Here is a 21,165-nt window from a genome sequence, read left to right as displayed (position 1 = left end):
GGTGAATATGGAAATGCACTTTTCCAATGTAATGTTCTTCTGCATATTAGGGATAAGCAATGGAAACTAGTTGAGACACCCGCGCATTTCAATGCAGAGACTTGATGATAAATGAGCGAAAGTTTTAATTTCCAATTCAGCATTTCATAAATTAAAGATAAACAGATCTTTAAATAAACCACTAGATGTTGGCTCTGGGACACCAATTTGTTTTCAAAGCACTTATAAGTCTTGATTGCTTTAGTGTTGCCACACACACACACACACACACACACACACACACACACACACACACACACACACACACACACACACACACACACACACACACACACACACACACACACACACACACACACACACACAGGGATCAGTCCACACAAAGACTCGTCCCCATCATTCATACGACTCATCCGCCGCCGCTGTGGGATTGTGCCGTTATTGTCTTGGCTGATCAATTTGACAGACAGTAATGAAATGAATGACAGAAGATATGCTGGCACAGCGCTCAGCCTCCACACAGAAAGCCAGTCCCAGACCACTGGAAGTGAAGGAATGGAATTCATTAGCAACAAATTAATAAGTCTTGAACGTCACACTTCGGGCCCTGTGGTCCGTCTGCGGAAAGCGGAGTGCCCGTTTCGCCGCTCCCCTAAATAATCCACGTCATTTATTCACACGAGGCACGTCGCTGCCACTCACGGCCGCCCCGACGCATCTCATCACCGTGCTCTATCTGCTTCGTGCTTCTCCATCCCCCCATGATGTAGCTCACTCTCAATCTGTTGCACTGCAGCTGTCAGGGCTAAAGACCCTCGTATCCCATCCCATCACTCACTCGGTTGGTTTCGGGGGAGTCTAGTTTGATGGGAGCGTCTCCGCCGATTCCTCTATGGATGCAGTTTTCGATGAATGGCCATCATAATTTCCTAAATCCCCAAAATTATGTCTTCAAATGTCTTGTTTGGTCCAAAACCCAAAGAATATTCAACTTACAATGACGTTAAACTGAAGACGTTGCAGAAGCTCGAATAGATAAGAGTTGCTGATTCATCTTCTGCTGCTCAATAAATCATTTCAGCTCCATTTAAAAACCATTATATCACATCACTGAAATCTGACCTTTTCTTGTATCTCCTCTCAGTCTTTACTCTGAGCTGTTCAATAAAAGGCAGAAATAATAATAAAAAACCTTTGTGCTGACGGCGAGAGAACACGTTCTTTTTTTCCCACCCATTTTGTAAATACAAGTGTTTATAGTCACGATATGAATCGCGTGGCCTTCGACAGGCAGCGTGTTGCATCGTGCTCGTGAGATTTGCTCCTCGCTTGTAACGAACAGAAGCCGGCTGAGGCTGAACAGCTGTAAGCGATGAAGGATGGCTGTAGAACCTATGGATTTTTCAAACTCGTCTGGCTTGACTCTCCTGACATTTGGGCTAACATACAGAGACGGTGAGCAAACACAATTTTTCACTGTAGCACTGAGCGCGGGAAGAAAAATGATGAAGTGTGCACAAACGCCGGCTACCAGGAAAACCTGCACCGACTGCTGGATTGTACTTTACTTTAGAGAGCAGATGTGATCCAGACTCGATCCTGGCACGTCACACTTTTGTAACCATGACTCTTAATTAACAAAGCTTCCCTTCATTATTCCTCAGTAACTTCCTCTGAGTCTCCTTCGGAAAACTATTCCACGGGAGCCAACTGGCTTAATGTCATTACTTCAATATTTACAATGAGCAGCCATATCCAATAAACTCAAAAGAGTTCATCTTGATTTAGTTGAAGGCGTTTGATTTCACGGCTAAATTACTGGGGAGACAGAGACACCGTGTGGTCTGTTTCTGCCATGACTGAAGTGAGCCAGTTAATACAATCCACTTATAAGCACAAATTCATATGCATTACGTCCCAATGAAGACATGCATCAGATTTGTTTTTAAGTGTATTTTAAGACTAAATAGCTGTATTTGAGGGGAAAACGCTAATCAATGAGTCATCAGATTGTGGCAGACTTCATCCCACCTTATCTTACAAATGCCGACAGCTTCAGTGGAAATCAAACCAATTTAAAAACTGTCACAGTGTTCTGAAAGTTCACGGCAAACAGCACCATTTGATAAACATCAACATCTGTGTCGCTGGAGAGGAAGCAGGGGAGTGAGAGGACAGATAGAAAGGAATAGATAAAGAGAGAGAGAAGGAGGGAGTAAACAAGGCCATCGGGGAAATAAGTCCAGTCATTTCCATGCGTTCCACTGAGCCGAGGTTTTTAACAAGCTGTGCATAAAGACAAGCCTGTGTGGGGGCGGAGCTCCTCTTAATTATAGCTATGGATGTTCAGCAGGAAAACCTACCGGGAGGAGAGACTTGTTAATTGAGATCCTGATCCTCCAGAGGTGTCTGCCATAACTTTCCTTTTTGTCTTGTTTTTTCTCTCCATATATTTTATTAGCACACGCAGGCCACACCCCAGGGCCCGATTTAATGAGGTTTGTGCATTGTTGTTGTTTGCGTGAGCCACCAACCATCCGGCGTTATTTGGAGAATTAGCTGGAAAAAATGGGGCTAAAATGAGGAATTCGACCAAAAGCAGAATTTGTTTTCACCCGAGTTCATCCTTTTAATTGTGAGAAGTACGTTGAAGCACATTTCCTTATTTTGATTCATGTATTTATTTGCTGTGTTGCTGCGACAGTAATTGCACTAATAAAATATACAGTTTTCTGGAGTATTCCACACACACAACACCGGATTAGGAAATGATTTCCATCTTCCAAGATTGACTCTTTCATTTCTTTATCAGATGCAGGAGATCTTGTTCATGAAATTAGTGCCGTCATGTTGAAAGACACATCAAGTTTAGGCCTGAAACTCATTTAATGAGCCAAACGACGTGAATTCTGTGTATTGTCATCTCCTCTTTCTTTGTCTTTTCTAGTATCTGCATTGAATACCTGTCAGCCACAATTCACACCGAAATGTCTCAATAAACTCAGAATACTTTTATATCCTTGACTACATGTTATTATTGGGGATTTTCTATTTCTGTCCATTTGTTTGTTTGTTTTTTAAAATCTCACCAGCACAATCTGTATTAGCATTAATGTGATGCTGTGTGCGTTTTACCTGCACAAATAACATCAATTCCCCAAGTACTTTATGTATTAACACTCCGTCCAAAATAATACGCTTTGATCATTTCGTATCTCATTTGTGCACGAATGGTATCCTTCCTTTTGTTTCACAAGTTTACCATTAAAAGATCTGCCAACTTTATCTGAGGATGTGTGGAGATAACGTTAACCAGGGTTAGGGTTAATATGTTAACCAGGGTTAGGGTTAATATGTTAACGGGGTTAACCGGGGTTAGGGTTAATATTTTAACCAGGGTTTGGGTTAATATGTTAACCAGGGTTAAGGTTAATACGTTAACCAGGGTTAGGGTTAATATGTTAACCGGGGTTAGGGTTAATATGTTAACCGGGGTTAGGGTTAATATGTAAACCAGGGTTTGGGTTAATATGTTAACCAGGGTTTGGGTTAATATGTTAACCAGGGTTTGGGTTAATATGTTAACCTGGGTTTGGGTTAATATGTTAACTAGGGTTTGGGTTAATATGTAAACCTGGGTTTGGGTTAATATGTAAACCAGAGTTAGGGTTAATATGTTACGGGGAATATGAATAAATAATGAAATACAATGCATCCTTAAAGATTAGACCAATGGTTCCCAACATTCTGGCTTGTGAAACCTTTACCGAAAAAAGTTGCAGAAGGTTTAAGATATCTGTGAGTTGTTAGGAGTTGCTGCAAAGAGACGTCTTACAATATTTAGTTTAAATCAGAAAGAAAAATATTTAAAACATGTTTTTATTTACCCCATCTTCTGATCCCTCAGATATATCTTGTGATGTCACAACTTGACTAAACTACCCGACTGTCTGAAAAGCAGTTAAAACTAGTTCTACTTCACGTTGGTGAGTTTGTATACATTTATTAAAGTAAACCGGTACTAGGGTTGTCAAAAGTATCGAAACTCAAAAAAGTATCGATACTAAAATATTGTATCCGGATACAATACTCATTTTCAAAAGTATTGATACCACCACTTTTTTTGTAACAGGTGCAGCTGCTGAGAATACAGCATTTCAACAGTGTAATGTTCATGTTAACTGGTTTGGCTAGTGTCATTTAGTTTATTGTTATGTATATAAAGCATAGCCAAGGAAGGAACACTTAAGTTAATTTAGTTTTTATCAGGCTTGCCTAATATTTACAACCTCAAAATATTGTTCCAATTGTTATTGTTTATTTTATTTATTTATTTTTTGCACTACCTCAGACCTGAAACTTGTTATTTTTGCATTTGTTTTGTTAATAAAAATATTTCTTTTAAATTTTGAGGTCTTTTTTTCATCCTTGTGGTATCGAAAATGGTATCGAGTATCGAATATTTTCCTGAGTATCGGTATCGAGTTGAAAATTTTAGTATCGTGACAACCCTAACCGGTACATAAAAATACTCCACCAGAGGGCCATCTCTCTGCCCAGAGTTTGTTGATGACCCTTTGACTTGGGCAGGATTTTAAATGGTATATTTTCACATTGTGGTATTGGTACTTTTACTTCAAATCTAGTAATCAAGTAATATATCGTTTGAAGGTTTCCTGTCTATAGATTACAACAACTGCTGATTTATCAGCTTAAATTAAATCTCAGATGTGAGAAGATGATGCGACTGTTGCCCCTCTTGGAAGATTTCTTTTTACCATAAACTCAAATCTCCATCTCTCTCTGTATTTCAGACAGTTGAGTGGATTTCATGGCTACACTTCAACCCCTGCATTGTGTTAAATGTCGACTAAACAAACATTATAGCCACAGAATAAGAGATACCCCAAGCCTCTATCGAGAACTGTAGGTTCGCGTAGTTGTGCGTTAGCGTAGTTTCATTGTCTCCGAATATTTCAGCTTTTCATTTCATGCAGTTTGTAAAAGACATCAAGCATGTAGATCATTAACAGAAGGTACTAATTTAATCAACTGGTTTTGATGCGGCAGTTCGACAAAGGTCAAACAAAGGTCAAACAGAGTCATTAGTGAGACAATTTCCTCCTAGCTTTACGGTGGTCAAACACAAAGAGTTCACATGAAACACGTTCAGGGGGGGGGGGGGGGGGGGACATTAAATAAAATACGTTAGAAATGATGTGCATTTATTTAATCTCCAATTCTTTACTTTTGTTGACCTCATGAATTAGTTTGCCAAAGCTAAAATGAAGAATCATACAAACATTGGCGTGAACAAAAGCCAGAAGCTAGAAATGGAAGCCGTTCATGCGTCATAGTCGATGTTGTGTTGGGCCAACGTTGTGTGGATGTGATACGAGAGCTGCGTGAAAAAAGTCCGTGTCGGGGCAGCTGTCAAAGTCCATTTCACAGCTCAGCTTTCATCTGCCTCCAGGTTAATGCTGTTACCAAACTTGGCATAGAGCTGGACCTTCAGATCCCCCAATACTTGCTGTATCGCTGACACTCGCTCCTCAAGGCCTTTGACCTCCTGCTCCAGTGTTTCCTGATTACAGAACATGAACTCCAATTACACCACAACCACTACAGTTTCCCCACACGAGGCACAACAGACATTTATAAGGATAGGTCTAAATAAATAACTAGTTGAGTCAAAAAAACACATTCTGAAGGCGGGGAAGAACAAATGTAGCGATGGACATAAACAAAGTGTAGGAAAACAGCTATTCTCCACCAGAGGGCGACACAAATAAAACAGAATTACCACCTCGCGGTTGAATGCCTCCGGCAACCAGTCATGTTGTGGTTTACATACATGTCTGTCCAAAATGTGATCGAATTCATAATTTTATCTGACTAAATATTAGTATAAAATTGTCATAATTAGCACATGAATTCTTGAGTCATGGCGGAAACATTTTTTTGAGCTCACAGTTCATGATAATGTGGGACACATCCGTCGTCGAAACTTACAAATGAAACTTCATCATTTCAATGAACATCACCATGTTCCAGTAAAGACTGGTGAGAAAATATGACCCTGAAGACATTAAATTAGGATTTATATTGACAGGCAGTGACGGGTGAGGGCCAGAAAAATATGTATATTGGTCAATACAGCTGACAGTGGCATAACCCAAAACATGTTAACAATCAGAAGTTACTAAAGGTTGAGAAATCCTGCACTATATATTAATTAAATCATATTCATAAATTATCTATTATTTTTGATATTGCCAGTTGAAAAGTGAGCTGTTCTCAACACATTTGCCACCTAACATGTGCAGCAAACAGCTCCACATCAATCAGAACAGGCCTGCACAGTGTGCTTTGTCTTGTGATAAAAAAAGCAGCAGACACAAGGACGAACAGCAAGATGCTAGAAGTGAAAGCGGGGAGGACAAGGTGTGACCTGAAGGTCAGTGCCTGCTCTTTCTACGGTTTAGTAGCTATGAAGCACTGATACAGGCCAGCACTTCTCCCAAAGGTGTACCACTCTCGGGCCTTGTTGTCATGAAAAATTGTTCAAATAAATTGCAATTGTGGCATAGTACAAGCACATGTTTTGACCTGTATATATTAATAATCACAAATTAAGTACATGTTTGAATTCATCACATTGTTATTATTTCCTGCGGGAGTCATGCCGAATATCAGTTTGAATTTACAGATTATTCGGACAGATTTATAGATTATTCTATGTATATTTGTGATTCACAGCAGCTCGGCAGTAATTATACATGAATGGGCATTGAGCCATATTTGACCAGGCGCTAAAATGAATCATCAACAAGTCACATTCTTCAAACCATATGCTCAGTGAGAAAGTGTACATTGGCTTTATGTGCATTTTAACCATTTAATTTCCAACTGAGCACACTTTTCTTTTGGACCACTATGCCAGCTTTCTCCATTAAAAGCATAAATAGGATAGGACAGCAAAAATAAATGCATATGGTGCATGAGCAAGCACATGGAGCATGTGAAAAACTTTTAATACTATTTTTAAACGCATCACCTTTTTCTGAGGTGAAGTTTGAAGCAGTGTTTTGCTCAAGCAAAAAGTTGCTTGTTAATTCCAACTTGTTATATCCTGCATTATTGTGCACTCGACACTGAAACGGGAGCCTGTTCCAATTTAAATCTACGCACATTTTGGTGCTAAGCTTCCAGTTTCTTGTTCCAACCACTTACCTTTGCGGTCTCCAGCATCTCTTGTGTTTCTTCCTGGGAGTGACTGACAAAGACGTCGCCAATTTGATATGGGATCAATAGACTATCGTCATCTAGCATCATCAGGTCGTCACTGGCGTCCTGTATGTTCTGCAGCGATTTCTGCAGGGAGACAGATTCTCTATTAGCACCGTTAACAACTTAGTATCAGGAATTTAGCAGCACCACTACTGTTCACACCACATAACTGAAACCCATCCAAACAAATTAAGTTGCAGTGTTGATTACATTTTGACTATAGGTGTGAGAAACATTCCAATCCTCATGACAACAGTACATTTATAATAGTCTTCAATTTAATAATTGTGCCAAGGAGTGCATTGTTTACTTTATGTCAGTCAGCTTAGAGACACACGTCACTTGTAAACACAATTATATAACTCCTAAACCCCATGGTAGTCACACTTATATTTAAATATGACTTGTGTGTGATATTCACCACACATGGTGCTTACTTTCTTTGCCTCGATTTCATTTTTCAGCTCCCCCATCCGACTTGTGTTCCTGGCGAATTTATTGATCTTCTGTTGGTCTTCAAAAGTAACATTCACATCTTCAACTGCCTGCAATCAGGAGGAAATACGTTATCTCATTTACATTAATTAGTGCATTTACTCAAGTACTGTTCTAGTTCTACTTTGACTACTTTGTGTATTCCAAAATCGGATTAATTGATTACATAATATTTTCAACAAACAAATAATGGTGTATTATTTTTTTTCGGCCCCTGAAAAGTGGTGTATACCAAAATGCGTCAATAATTACGAATCAATAGTATAATATACAATAATAAACATTATTCTGACATGGGCCACACTAGATGACGAGCAGCTTTCATTTATTTCACATTTACGTCACTATGAAAATGATGTTAATACTTATGACGTTTTAAGTAGAATGAATGCCGACTAATAGATAATGTAGTATTGCTACTTTTATTTAAAAGTACGTCTTCCACCGACCTATACCAACAATGCAAATGCTGTTGGTTAACTAGCATAAATACGAATGTTTAGGTTAGCTTGCTAGCCAGCTAGCTAGCTATAGATGTCAGCTCGAGTGGTGTCCTGTCGCCGTTGCCAGCTATCAGAGCCCTCCGTTAACGTTAGCTGTTTATCATCATCGTCCGTATGTTGGTGAAGTATGTCGGCTTTCAGTAACCGAAACACAGGATAAATATCGCTAGTGTGCTAGCTAGCTAGCACGTACCGGTAGCTAAGTCCTACCGTTGACATGAGCTACACGAGGGCGTGACCATACATTTTAAATATCACCGAAAGTGCGGCTTTCTTCCCCACACACACCTCCAACTGTTTTATTTTAATCTCTAAATGAGATTGCAGCGGAGCGTATATAAAAAAGCAAACAGAATGTCTTTTAATTTAATACTTACTACAGATCCCTTCATGGTGGTGGCTGCCATCTCGGCTTCCTCGACTGCACAAAAGACGGTGGTACTCCACAGAACAATGCAGCTTTACCGCCACCTAGCGGGGCGAACACAGCAAGACAGTGAAAATGGCTGTCAAGTGCTTGATTTGGCCGGTTTTTACATGGTTTTGACCTTTTAACAGCATATTCTGTTAGCATTACTCTGGGTTTTCAAATTTACAATAAATATATGTATATATTATTTATAATATATATTATAATATAATGTGGCATCGAACATGGCACTTCACCTCACATGTAATTACACTAACACTCTTTATTAATCTCACCATAAGTAAAACATTTTGCTAGTTGTGGTTCATGATTATTATTAATTATTTTATAAGAAATGTGCAAACAATTTTGGAAACAAGTTATTTTATCAACCGGAACTGCTGCTTTGTAAATATTACAGCAGCAAACAGTACTGCACCCACGTTCAAATATTTACTTTATACACCTGCAAAGCAAGAGCACTATTAGGTGACATGTAATCCAATGTAGACTACCTGCAGAGGTTGAATGTGTGAATGAGTACCACAAATATAGATAAGTGCTGTACAATATCACTTATAACTTGGCAGTATCGTGAGCAATTATACAGTTTGGACTAAATATTCATATGGAATGTCTTCCTACTATAGTCTCAAAATCAGTGAGCTGTCTGTAAGGGTTTCAGCACTGATGAAACTAGTAGGCTGCCATGCGTTGGTACACCATGAAGAGTTTGCTTGAGGTCTCTCAGCTGAGAGCCTTGTATGAAGTCAGAAATGCACAATCCCAACAGGGGAATCCAACTCCCACCTCCATGTGCCTTCTATAGGCTACAATTGAGACATTGTGTTCATGGATTCCAAGCCTTGTCATAATACATTCAAAAAACGGCTACTGCACATTTTAAGTTTTTTTGTCATTTTCCCCCGACAGTTTTATTTTGCAGTTGTTTGTTTTAAAACACAGACACTTTGTGGTTTGGTCGTGATTTGCATAAAGAGACTTTTGTCAGTGTGATCACAGCACATTTACTCATAAAAGCAGCAAACAAAACACAAATGGATGAGAATAATGAAAGACGGAAGAAATCCGTGGATGAATTAAAGTTGGTTTCTTCTGAGTCTTTGATCCCTCAGCGCCTCGCAGACGGACCTTTTTCTATTGATGCATTGGCAGGCCATCAAACACATTTAAATATGACTATGTGGAAGTCTTTAAAGACGGATGATTAATGAAAGATCTCTTTGTGTGCCTTGATGAGCTGTGATAAGAAAGCCGATGATTGCTCTTTGCAAATCAAAAAAATCTTGTTTATCAAATAAGATCACAGGAATACAGTAGATATTTCATAACACGTCAGTTTGATGATTTCTCTCAATATAAAAAAGATGACAACATGCTTAAAGGTTTCTCTTCTAAATAAAAATAACCATGTTAATACAACGGGTTGTAAGTACAAACACATTTATTTTTGTTTTTGGCAGTGTGGAAGTGTGCCAGGCCAATATCCTTAATACGTATCCTGTTGCCTCACAGCTTCGTTTGTCAACACACGAGCACCGCCTTATCACACACTCATCAATCACAGTGTAATTGATTAGTGGAACTGTGTTATGATCATGTCGGGCTAGTTTTTTGAGAATCCACAGAGAGATTACTGTGAGTTAATCACAAGCTTTTATTGAAGAGCACCACCACTCTGGCTGGTTTTCACCAGAGGAAGCCCGATTGACTTACAAAAGGTCCCACCCTCTTTAAAGCACACCGACTGTGTATATAGGCGGCTAACAGCAGCTTATATACACATTGTGTCGCAGCAGCATCTCTCTGACAGACCCTCTATAATTATATTCTTCTCTTAAGGTGGACATCGCTCGCTTGACCTGCAGACGTGTAACAAGGTAAGATATGTGAAGCAGCTTTAGCGGAGAAAATGTCAAACTACTGTATGAGCAGATATACAATTGATTTTATTATTATGGCAAAATAACTTTTCTGTTTCAGGTGAATCGGAGTGAAAAAAGCCGGTGTCTGTAGGCCTCGACTGGGAGAAACATGGGAAACGAGCACTCCAAGAACAAAGAGCTGCTGAACAAGGTAACGTATACTTAACAAAGTTAAATCATCAGTGCTGCCTCTACATGAGTGGTAAGATGCACATGGAAAAGTAGATGATGAATCAAAAGTGTGAGTCTTTTACAGTCAAAACCAACGTTTTCTGTTGAAATGCAACCCACTGTAAATCAGATCTTATGAGCTGTTGGAGGTAACACAGATCCATATTTCTTTATGACCTTTTCTAGAATGGGAAAATTCCCGGGAAGCATAAAAATGGATCAGCAAACGGCCTCTCCGTAAACATCACGTCTAATGGAATGGAGACTGCTGGTGAGTGAGAGCCTCTCTCTTTTTTTTTTTTTTTTTTTACAATTTCATCTCGTTCAAATAAATAATTGGGAATTAAAACATGCTGATGATTCAACTGTAAAATCGCACAGTGGAGAGGAGATGAGCTGTTTTTCCATTCTGTTTCATTGTATACAGCTCTGTGGGAAAATAACTGCGCATCAGCAAAAATCAGCTGATGCTGGATTAACTTTGGACTTTTATAATGCTCTGCAAACACAGTGACTCCCAGCTGGACTGTGTCTTGGAGCTTCCAATGTAAACTGTAGGCGTAGTCCCACACATTGACAAGGAGCCACTATTTGACCTGTCACGGTGCGGCTGGTGTCTCCGCGGTGACAATGAGGCTGCACCATTCCCACTTGTCCAAGAGCTAATGTTGACGCTGGAGATAAAGATAATGTCACTTTCTCACATCGACTAGCCCGTGTTTACTTCATGGTGCATTGCACAAGATATTAAGCTTTTAAAATATTGCATGCGAACAGCTTAACGGTGAAATCAATATTGATATGCAATAGCAGTGACGGATCTGAACTTCTTTGGTGAAAATTAATTAATGCAACATGGACTTCACATTAAAGAAATCAGAATTTATTTAATTGGTAACATTTAGATAATAAAGAGAGCTGATGATGAATTCTTCAGTAACTCAAGTCTAAATATCTGATACTTTGAAATTCGGTGTCCCAGGCCCAATGTGTAATTCACATTTTGATAACGGATTCTTCTTTTTCTTTTGCAGTTAATAGTGAGACCAAAGTCCAGCAAAATAGTGAGCCCTTAAACCTCGCCGCGGTAACAGTTGATTTTGTGATCCTTGAGTCCGGTGGTACACCTGCAGAAGCTCCAGTTATTTCAGAAATCCTTGAAACCATGGTCCAGACGGAAGAAGTCAAAGACAGCAACGAAGATCGAACAGATTCAAGTCCTGCTGCTGCCGAACCACAGTCAGTGAGTGCACGTTTTAACTTCCTGTTCACAAGATTCTTCTCATTGTCAATAAATCCCACGAAAAGACTAAAACCACGACTGAAAATAAGTCTTTCCTAATGAGTTACTTACCTACTTACGTCACAAGGTTTTAATCTTTTCATTGGATTTGTTGACAGTAAGGGAAATATAGAAAAAAAACTTAATGACTAGTGTTGTCTAGAAAACAATCTGCCTGTTGAATTACTCCCGTTCAGCAGTATGAACCATTTCAAACACAAATTTTATAAAAAGAGAAATAAATCATTTCTGTAATCACCAAACAATAACATTACTGAGAGATCTGCCCTCTCACATGGTTGTCCCGGAAACAAACAACAAAAAACTGTATTTCATCTAAACACAAATGTTGATTTTCACGATAAAGGAGTCGACCACAAGTGGAGAGGTGGTCGTGATCATCGATGTGCACCGAGAGGATTTTGAATATCTGCATCAAACAGCTGAAATATCAACGCAAACGGACAGGAAGATCGAAGCGGATATTGCGACCCAAACTGGTGAGATTGATGATGATGACGTAACCGCCATTACCGAGGGAGAGATAGCCGTCACGGAGACGGCGGCAGCTGAAGAAGATCCAGCCTTGGTGTTCGCCGAGGAGCTCGTCGAAGAGGAGGCGTTAGAGGACCAGACAGCTGGGATCATCGCCTTCGACATGATCATGGACAGCATCGTGTATGAGAATATAGTGTTCAGAGCAGAACGGGTGAACGTTACCGACATCAAAGAGGATGATCCTGAAGAAGGGAGCGTGACTGGGCCCCCTGAGGAAACTGAGCCAGAAGCTGATCCAACAGAATCCGATATAGAAATAATCAAAGAGGAAAATAATATGGAGGAACCCGTGCCGGTGGAGTTCTTTCTCAGCCTTCCTCAAGTGTTAGTGGATTGTTTGGAGGCTGTTTCCGCTGCAGAGCCAAGTGCAGATGAAGGAATTAGCGGAGATAGTGGTGAAGGAGCCGCAGATACGTCAGCCGATGTCGTGCCGATTGAAGCAGCTGAACCTGAGTCGGACGTTTTCACTCCTGAGGTTCCTGAAGCAAAGGGTGTTTCTTCCCCGACAGCCACGCCGATGGAAACGATCCCGGAGGCTGTTTGTGAGGAGCCCGATCCCGCACCTGCAACCCAAGACCTGCCCGTAGAGGAACTTCCTGTCCCTCTTGTGACAGCACTTCAAGTTGAAGTGGATTCTGCGTGGGAGGAGGTCAGCGCTGATGGCGCCACTGTGGTGGAGGACGTACCCGGAACATGTGAGCAAGAACAACACAACGATGATAATTGTCCTGAGGTAATCATCGTAGAGGCTCCTTCCGATATGCTCACCATCATCGAGGAAATCCCTGAAGATACTCTAAGCTCTGCTGATGACAAGTCTATAGCCGAAGATGAGACTACAGATGAGGAGGCCAAGGTCGGTGAAGATGTTTGGGCCGATGTGGCGTCAGAAAGAGCTGAAGAAGCAGAACCAAGTCCTGATGCAGAGCTGATGCTGGCAGCAGCGATTGATTGCCTCTCTCAAGAGTTTGTATCCTGGTGCACCGAGGAGCCTGAGGTGGTGAATGACTTCATCCTGGTAGAAGAGCTGATCGTCGCAACGACCTTTGAGCCCCTTTCTACTGGACAAGAAGCAATCCTTGCCGTTCCAGAGGAGATGGTTGCTGAGGAGATGAACGAAGAAGCTATCGAGGCGTTATCAAATGAAATTCAAGCAGCGGTGGAAAGTGTTGAGGAAGATGCCACAAAAAACGTTGAGGAAGCTGGAGATGTTCCGCCGACGAACGCCACAGAAGAGTCTCCAATCCAAGAGGAGCTTGCAGAGGAGAACGCCGCCCTGGCCGAAGTGCCATCAGATTCCAGTCATGACCTTTGTGAGGAGCCCGTGGAGGAGAGGGTGGCTGTTCCCGAGCACCAACAGAAGCCCGGCGTGCTGGTGGTCATCTTCGAGACGAACGAAGATGAATGTCTAGAGACAACACACAAAAACGATATTTCTGCTGCTGTTTTAGCTGCCGTCGAGAAGAACTCCGAATACCAGGAGAACTCTGAATTTGAGGAGAATGAAGAGAACTCCGAATTCCAGGAGAACTCAGAATTTGAGGAGATCCAGGAGAACTCTGAATTTGAGGAGAACAAAGATAACTCAGAATTCCAGGAGAACGAGAACTCCGAATTCCAGGAGAACGAGGTGAACTCCGAATTCCAGGTGAAAGAGGAGAACTCTGAATTCCAGGAGAACGAGATGAACTCCGAATTCCAGGAGAACTCCGATTCTCAAACCGCCACTGACCCGGAGTCAAAGTGCGTTGAGGTTGTTCCCGAAACCGCCGTGGAAGAAATCATCACGGATTATGTCGTTGCGGCCGAATGCAAACTTGTGACCTCGGCGGACGCATCGGTGGAGGTCATCGCCGAAGGAGAGAAAAGGAGGCGGAGGATCAATCAAGCCTGACCTCAAAAGATTCAACACCGGACTCACAAAGTGTCACAAGCACAGATATGGTGGCTTTCGTCGTCAGGTTAGCAGTCGGCTAGTTTATCAGTGGTGGAAGACTCAGCATTCAGGCTCGGTGGTTTTCACAGGGATTCAGCATTACCGTTACTATCCACGCGGCCCCGAAGGAAGGGAAGCAATGAAACATTTTGTTTTGAAATTTGCTGTATTGTGTGTTGTAACATCATGTGGTAGTAATTACAACTGGATTGTATACATTATTTGTGTTTTACAATGATGCAAATGCCTCTGTTTTTATATTTATCATCATCACAAAGCTCACACTGTCAAGTGCTGAAACCTTTTCCAATAAAATGAAGAATTTCTTTTTGTATTCATCCATGATTTGGTTCATTAATGGCATTTAGTAACAAATAGCATCTGCTCTCAGAAAAGGAAGAGTAACGGTAGAAGCTTTGAATAGGAATATGAAATTTGAATCAGTCGACACGGAACAGATTTGCAAAGATCTTAAAATATATATATATATTTTTTAAAGCTACCCCACTATCAAAACACGGCAAGGTATTTGAGTTTCCTGACATTTTCTCGGGGCATAACTCTCACACATTGTTGAATATCAATGAGTGAGGGGTGGGACACACACGTTAATAAAAGGCCGATTGTTGACAATGCCCCGAGTAGGCAGAGGCATGGTTGGAATTGCGCTCCCGTCTCAATGCTGCGATTAAGACACTCACTGCTTTGCATTATCGGCTGCGCTGCTCAAACCCAATTCTCAAAGGCTAATTCTCTGTGACGACTGTATAGGATACAGCTGACCCCCAGCAAGGATCAGAGTCACTAGCGGAGCCGGAGAGTGCGACTCCAGACCCGGGTCCAGAGGAAGAAAGAGCTCCTGAAACGGACCCCGAAGAGAATCCAGTTATGAACTTCTTCAAAACACTAGTAAGTGACACATATGAGATACGAGGTGTGGTTTATGTGCACTTGATATTTCCAATTGCTTGTCAAAGAAATTCTTGGGAAAACCAAATAGAAGAATTGCTTTGAGTGTAAAGACAGATCCACCCTTTGTTATCTCCACTATGACTGATGGCACAGCTGCTCAAACAGCAACAGGGATGTTAATGTGTGCTTATTTTTTACTTATTGCCTCATTGAAGCTTCCATTTGATAAAGTTCCCGATAAAGAGATCAGTGATAAATACCACAGTGAGACGTTTTAGTTCGATTGGTGGGTTTCAGGGCCGTAAAGGTATCCATGACAAGTGATTGAAAACTCCTGCAACAAGCAGCTATTGTGGTTCCTCTTCATCGCTGCTGGCCTTTTGGATTCATGCCGTTTTTAAAGAGTTAGCCCCATGCTAATCAAGCCTCCGAACATGCGGGAATGTGGCGGCCTATTGTTCGCCCCGCGGTGTGAGCTCACAAGGACGGCCTGTGCGGTTGGAAGTTGAGATTTGTGAAGATAGAGCGAGGGCAGGCCTACGCCGTCTCCGGAGCACAATGGCTGTCACGACGACAGCGCGTGTACTGTACGCGTTGTCAGGGCGCCTCAGTGATCAGAAAGGCCTATGTCTGCATCCATGAAAGCCTTCTGTTTTATCTGAATCGTCATTTTTTTCCTGCCCTCGTTACATCGACCACAGTAAATATACTGACTGCAGCGTCATCGCCAGCTGTGTGAAATTAAGATTTAAGAGGATTTTCTTCTTTTGTCAGTCATCAATAACATAATTGTTCCTTCCCTTGTTACACAGGTGATTTCCAAACCCAAAAAGGAAACAGCTGCTCCCGATGTCACAAAAGAGCAGGTGACAAGACGCGTATGAAGCATTACATAACACAAAAACGGAATGGTTTTCAATTTCAGGGGTGGATTATTTGACCAGCTGATCGAACCGTGTATTGATTACGTTGCTATTTCTGTTTACGATTCCAAAAAGGAACATTTTATTTCTAAAGAACCAGCAGGTTCTCTAAATTATTTATAGAACCAGATTATTTTTTGTTGCAGATCTTTGTTTGCTTCACTTTAACTTTATGTCTCTAACTGCTTCCTTTTTTCTGTTGCCAAATAGTCCCAGAAGGAGAACCAACCAGCGCAAACAACTACTGTGAGCACATTGCCCATAAAGTGTTTTAATTAGTTTTTTTATTTCCCTAGATAGTATGTTTACTGGACCTAGAGTTCAGTTAACTTCCAGAAATGCTACTTTATTTGCTAATATAGCATTGTACATACTAATTACATTTTTAATAGTTTACGTTGGATGAATGCTTGATCACTGCTTTGCATTTTAACCGTATTATATCTCACCTAAAGTTGTAATTGTGTAGAAATGCATTAGCTGTAAAAGGTGAATGTGTTTCCTTTCCAAACCAGTATTTTAACACCCTCTCTCTCTTGTATAGGTTGCACAGATATCAGAACCACCGGCAGCACCCAAAGGAATGTCTATCCCGCCGCCACCTCCTCCAGAGCCGCCGAAAATGGAAATCAAGGGAGAACCAGCCGCCAAAGCCGCCAAACCTGCTCCGAAAGAAGAACCGAGAGCATCCGCCAAGGAACCCTCAAAGGGGAAGTCGGCCAAAGATACCCTGAGCAGATTCTTCCGTCCAAAGGTAAAGAAACAGCAAAGTGGAGATTTGCGAGACGAGATTTGACCCATTTGAGGGACGGTTCATCGTGTAGACTTTCAGTGAGAGCCCAGTGAAATCAAAATGTAGTGTGAACCCTACTGTGTGTGAATTTGAGGTACTGCTAGGTGCCAAGGCATCCAAAGGCAAGGGTGCTGCAGCGAGTGGAGCCCATGGCCCGGCCAAGGCTGCAGCAGCGGTACAGTAGATTATTATATTCTCCAACCGACCGTGGCTCATGCTGTCACTAACTCAACAACAGCTTGTTTGTCTGGGAGGTGGCAGAAACGCAACCATTTGTTGTTTTCCCAAACTGGAACATACTGTAATTGTGTAAGACAATGTGGATCCAGGCTTTTTCTTTCAACGACGATCATAGTAACAGCGTGATTTTGGTGTAAAAAAAAAAAGAGACACTGTTTCTACCACAGTCCGTATTATCAGCATTTAAATCAAGTGATTCATTTCATTAAAAAAAAGAAAATAGTTTGACATTTTGGGAAATTAAGTATTTTGCTTACTTGCCTGGAGTTAGATGAGAAGATCCACACCACTATCACAATCAGGAGACAATGAGCTTAGCTTAGCTTAGCTTAGCACAAAGACTGGAAACGAGGCGAAACACAGTACCAGCATCTCTACAGCTCCCTATTAAACACATTCATGTTTGATTTGAAGTGTTAAGAAAGTGCATACATGTTTACCAAAATGTCAAACTATCCCTTTAACCACTTCATATTAGTCATCATTCATTATTGTGCTAACATATCAAGCATTTAATTCAAACGTTTCATCTGTTTTTGAGGACGTTTCCTTTCTTGGTTTTTATTTTTTTACTAACAATAATAATTCCTTCACTGTCCTGCAGACAATCATCGATGCACCAGCACAGCCAGAGGTAGAAGTAGAGGTACAACCAGTTGTAGAAGTACAGGTAAACTAGTGAGCATGCTCAATCTCGGGGAATGTTATATGATGGTAAAGGATTACAGCTGTGGTCACAAAAAAATTACAGCATTTCCACATTAAAAAAGTAAGTTTTGCTCTCCAGGAAACACCAGCGGAGGCACCAGAGCCAGTTGTTGTCGAGGTCCAGGTGCTGAATCACTTTCTGATCCTGTGATTATATCGCATCACCGTGTTCAAAATCGCAAAAAATAAAATTGACATGTTCTTATTCATTTGCATCTGATCAGAGTGGAAATAATGTTGAGCCCCATGACACGACAGATGAGGGGGCACAGCCAGTTGTAGAAGAGCAGGTAAATCAGCAGGAAGTGCTCGGTAACATTCATTCAGCTCCAACATGATGTCAGAAATGTTGAACCAAAATTAATCTTTCATCCATTTCAGTTACACACACATGCAACGTGGCTTTTTCAGACACATTTTTCATTAATTTGATTTGTTGAAGGATTTTATCAAATAGTAGCACCATATTTTCAGATGACTCAGCTCACGATTTACTGCTATTTGATCAGCATTTCCATGGATGGGAAAACAAACAATGTTTCCGTCCCTGCAGGCGGTGGAAGAGTCACCACAGCTGGTGGTAGAAGCTGAGGTAAACTAAAGGAGTTTGACATTATTGGGAAATACGCTTATTTTGCTTTCTGGTTGAGAGTTCGATCAGAAGATCACTCTCATCCGTGTCTGTCAAGTATGAGGCAACGGCTAGCAGCGAGCTAGTTTAGCTTAGCATAACTGGCTAACAGAAGAGAGTAACAGAACCCACCTACTGGCAGATTTAAAGCTCATTAGGGCTTAACACATGACATATTGTTTTTACTTTTTACTTTTATTTAGTTGGACTAACAAACACAATATAGGCTTACATGTTAAAAAACAACATTTCAAAACTTTTGGACAGAGCCAGGCTAGATGTCTCCATTCTTAATGCAAAGCTAACTCCTGCAACATACAGTATATAATAAAAATATAATCTTCTCATCTCTTGAAAAAAAAAAAAAAGCTTATTTCTCAAAGTGTCAAATAAAGGAGGAATCTTCAGGTCCTATTTTCTTATCTTTTTTTCTTATTCACACTCATGCATGATGTTGTGGGCTTCTTCATTCTCACAGGGGTCGGTTCTTCTTCCTGCTCTTTTTTTTTTACCTCTTCTTTTCCATCACAGGTGGTAGCTGCTGCCCTCACTCTCAGCCCTGTCAGCTTCAATCATGGTCATGCCTTTCATTTGTAAATACCTTAATGGTATGTATTTTCTTCTCTCTTTGACAAAAGAAGGTGGATCCCTCAAAAGCCAGCACTCTGGAGGCCGCTGCAAAGCCAGAACCACCGCCGCCTGTTCAGGAGGAGAAGAAAAAAGCATCACCCTTCTTCTCTTTCTTCAAGCCTAAAGTAAGGACACAATCACGTCAGCCTTTATGGGTTTTTAACTGAAAATCTGAAGTGTGAATTGTGGTGGAGTGACACAAAAAGTAACAGAATCGTGTGAATTTGAGGTACTGTTAGACCACATGACCACAAAAGTCCAGGCAGCCTCCACAAGTGGAGTCCGGCTCCTCAGGAGAACAGCTGGACTGGTAAATACAGTCAAAACGGCCGAGATGCGTTATTAACCAGAGTGATTTCACCGATTACATCTGGTATTAAAACCTGCTCTAAAACAACCAGAAGCGTTTCCTCTCCATTTGTTGTTATAGCTGAAAGTCATAATAACATAATGTTGTGGTCACTAAGACACGCCGGATCCTAACAGCTGGTACATCTTAACGTTACATCCCAAAAGTCCATCTTAACGAGTGGAGCATGTCAGATGTGGAACGCCGCTCTAGGACCGGGGTGATTCTGTTTTTTCCCCGACACTTTTCAGGCTGCTGATCCCAAGAAGGCGAGCCCGGCCCCGGCTGCAGCAGCAGAGGCCGATAAAGCCAAGGAGGAACCCAAACCGGCAGCAGCCAAGTCATCAGAGGCGGTTGTAGACAACAAACCGGCCTCGGTGGCCTCCCAAGCTGGAGGGGACGCAGCCGCCGGGCCCAAGAAACTGGAGAAGAGGAACTCCATCCAGCTGTTCTTTAAAATTCTGGTAAGGCGTCACTTTTCCGTTTTCTCTAGATTTCATCTGAATGGCTCCATGTATTGCAATATGCTAGAGCTTCCTCTCCACTAGATGGCAGCAGCAAGTCATTAGGTAGCTTGAGGCGTGGGACCTATTTGTGAATATGTGAATTGTTTTGCACCGTTTTTGGTTTTAATGACTTCCTGTTAATACATTTGACTGGACTCAGAGGAGTCAGAGTGAGAAATGAGGGAGGTCCTAAATAAAACTCAACAAAAAAAACAAAAGGCATCACGTTAGAAATGGTTCCCCAGACTTCTAAAGGGAACTCAAGTCAATCTTTCCTCCTTTTTCAGGGTCAGAAACGTAACTCGACAGATGCCGGGGTCCAGACAGAGCCAGCCACCGTTGCTCCGGCAACCGAGAAGGCCAAATGAAACCAAAAACAAACAGTGAATTTCCCCTGTACAGACTCCCTCTCTCTCTCTCTCTCTCTCTCTCTCTCTCTTACTCAATCTATATATAAAAAATGACCTAAATGTAAATGTATATCTCTCCCCCCTTTCAACCCTTATTGAATTATTTTAACTACATCTCATTTGTGTTGATTAGAAGTTACAGTATGGAAGGAAAAGTGAGTGAAAGGGTTAAAAGCAAGTTGTGAGAAAGACAACCAGCGGGCAGGTAGTTGAACAATTGGTGATTTGAAATGGGCAAAGAGGTTGTTGAGATATATATATACATATATAAATACACATAAATGTCTTGATAAGCATAGGGATGCGAGTGTGAAACCTTTTCTACGGACATTTTAGTGGCATCTCTCTGTTCTGGCGTCCTAACACACTGGGCTTCCACACATACAGGTTCTATTCTTTACAGTTAAAGAGAATGCAGAGGTTAATCCAAAAATGACACTGTGCTTGAATCTATGTGACATTAACATTAACAG

At 41.3% G+C, this 21,165-nt stretch overlaps 2 protein-coding genes across 4 annotated transcripts; one reads left to right on the top strand and one right to left on the bottom strand.

Annotated features, from left to right (window-relative positions):
* Positions 1-5,019: 5,019 nt before the first annotated feature.
* pfdn4 (prefoldin subunit 4) lies at positions 5,020-8,748 on the bottom strand. Its single transcript, XM_084016502.1, has 4 exons — positions 8,666-8,748; positions 7,728-7,835; positions 7,234-7,374; positions 5,020-5,584 (listed from the first exon to the last, which is right to left on the bottom strand). Exons 1-4 carry the CDS (start codon positions 8,693-8,695, stop codon positions 5,453-5,455), a joined length of 411 nt encoding a protein of 136 aa, XP_083872628.1. The 5' UTR covers positions 8,696-8,748; the 3' UTR covers positions 5,020-5,452.
* A 1,747-nt stretch (positions 8,749-10,495) lies between these two features.
* On the top strand, positions 10,496-20,739 carry bcas1 (brain enriched myelin associated protein 1). Of its 3 annotated transcripts, XM_084016494.1 has the most exons (16): positions 10,496-10,598; positions 10,702-10,794; positions 11,001-11,085; positions 11,849-12,057; positions 15,362-15,499; positions 16,315-16,368; positions 16,636-16,671; positions 16,970-17,179; positions 18,063-18,128; positions 18,246-18,290; positions 18,391-18,456; positions 18,720-18,758; positions 19,436-19,552; positions 19,657-19,737; positions 20,028-20,240; positions 20,570-20,739. In XM_084016494.1, exons 2-16 carry the CDS (start codon positions 10,753-10,755, stop codon positions 20,648-20,650), a joined length of 1,482 nt encoding a protein of 493 aa, XP_083872620.1. In that variant the 5' UTR covers positions 10,496-10,598; positions 10,702-10,752; the 3' UTR covers positions 20,651-20,739. The 3 variants fall into 3 exon arrangements, with proteins under 3 accessions (XP_083872620.1, XP_083872621.1, XP_083872622.1); XM_084016495.1 differs by lacking the exon at positions 19,657-19,737 and having other exon boundaries at positions 10,498-10,598; XM_084016496.1 differs by lacking the exons at positions 18,063-18,128; positions 18,246-18,290; positions 18,391-18,456; positions 18,720-18,758; positions 19,657-19,737 and adding an exon at positions 17,313-17,393 and having other exon boundaries at positions 10,501-10,598.
* The last annotated feature ends 426 nt before the right edge of the window (positions 20,740-21,165 follow it).

The sequence above is a fragment of the Eutrigla gurnardus genome (assembly GCF_963514095.1).
Source record: "Eutrigla gurnardus genome assembly, chromosome: 8".
Lineage (NCBI taxonomy): Eukaryota > Metazoa > Chordata > Actinopteri > Perciformes > Triglidae > Eutrigla > Eutrigla gurnardus.
Note: the sequence above shows the minus strand (reverse complement) of the source record. Positions and strands in the feature narration are given on the sequence as shown.

Bases quoted from the DNA above. Each gene is read 5' to 3' on its own strand.
- pfdn4 (XM_084016502.1), bottom strand. From the start codon at position 8,695: ATGGCAGCCACCACCATGAAGGGATCTGTA. The intron at 7,375-7,727 runs GTAAGCACCATG...GTCTCCCTGCAG, and splicing joins ATGAAATCGAGGCAAAGAAA to AAATCGCTGCAGAACATACA. The intron at 5,585-7,233 runs GTAAGTGGTTGG...TTCTGTAATCAG, and splicing joins AGATGCTGGAGACCGCAAAG to GAAACACTGGAGCAGGAGGT.
- bcas1 (XM_084016494.1), top strand. From the start codon at position 10,753: ATGGGAAACGAGCACTCCAAGAACAAAGAGCTGCTGAACAAG. The intron at 11,086-11,848 runs GTGAGTGAGAGC...TTTCTTTTGCAG, and splicing joins TAATGGAATGGAGACTGCTG to TTAATAGTGAGACCAAAGTC. The intron at 18,129-18,245 runs GTAAACTAGTGA...TTTGCTCTCCAG, and splicing joins AACCAGTTGTAGAAGTACAG to GAAACACCAGCGGAGGCACC.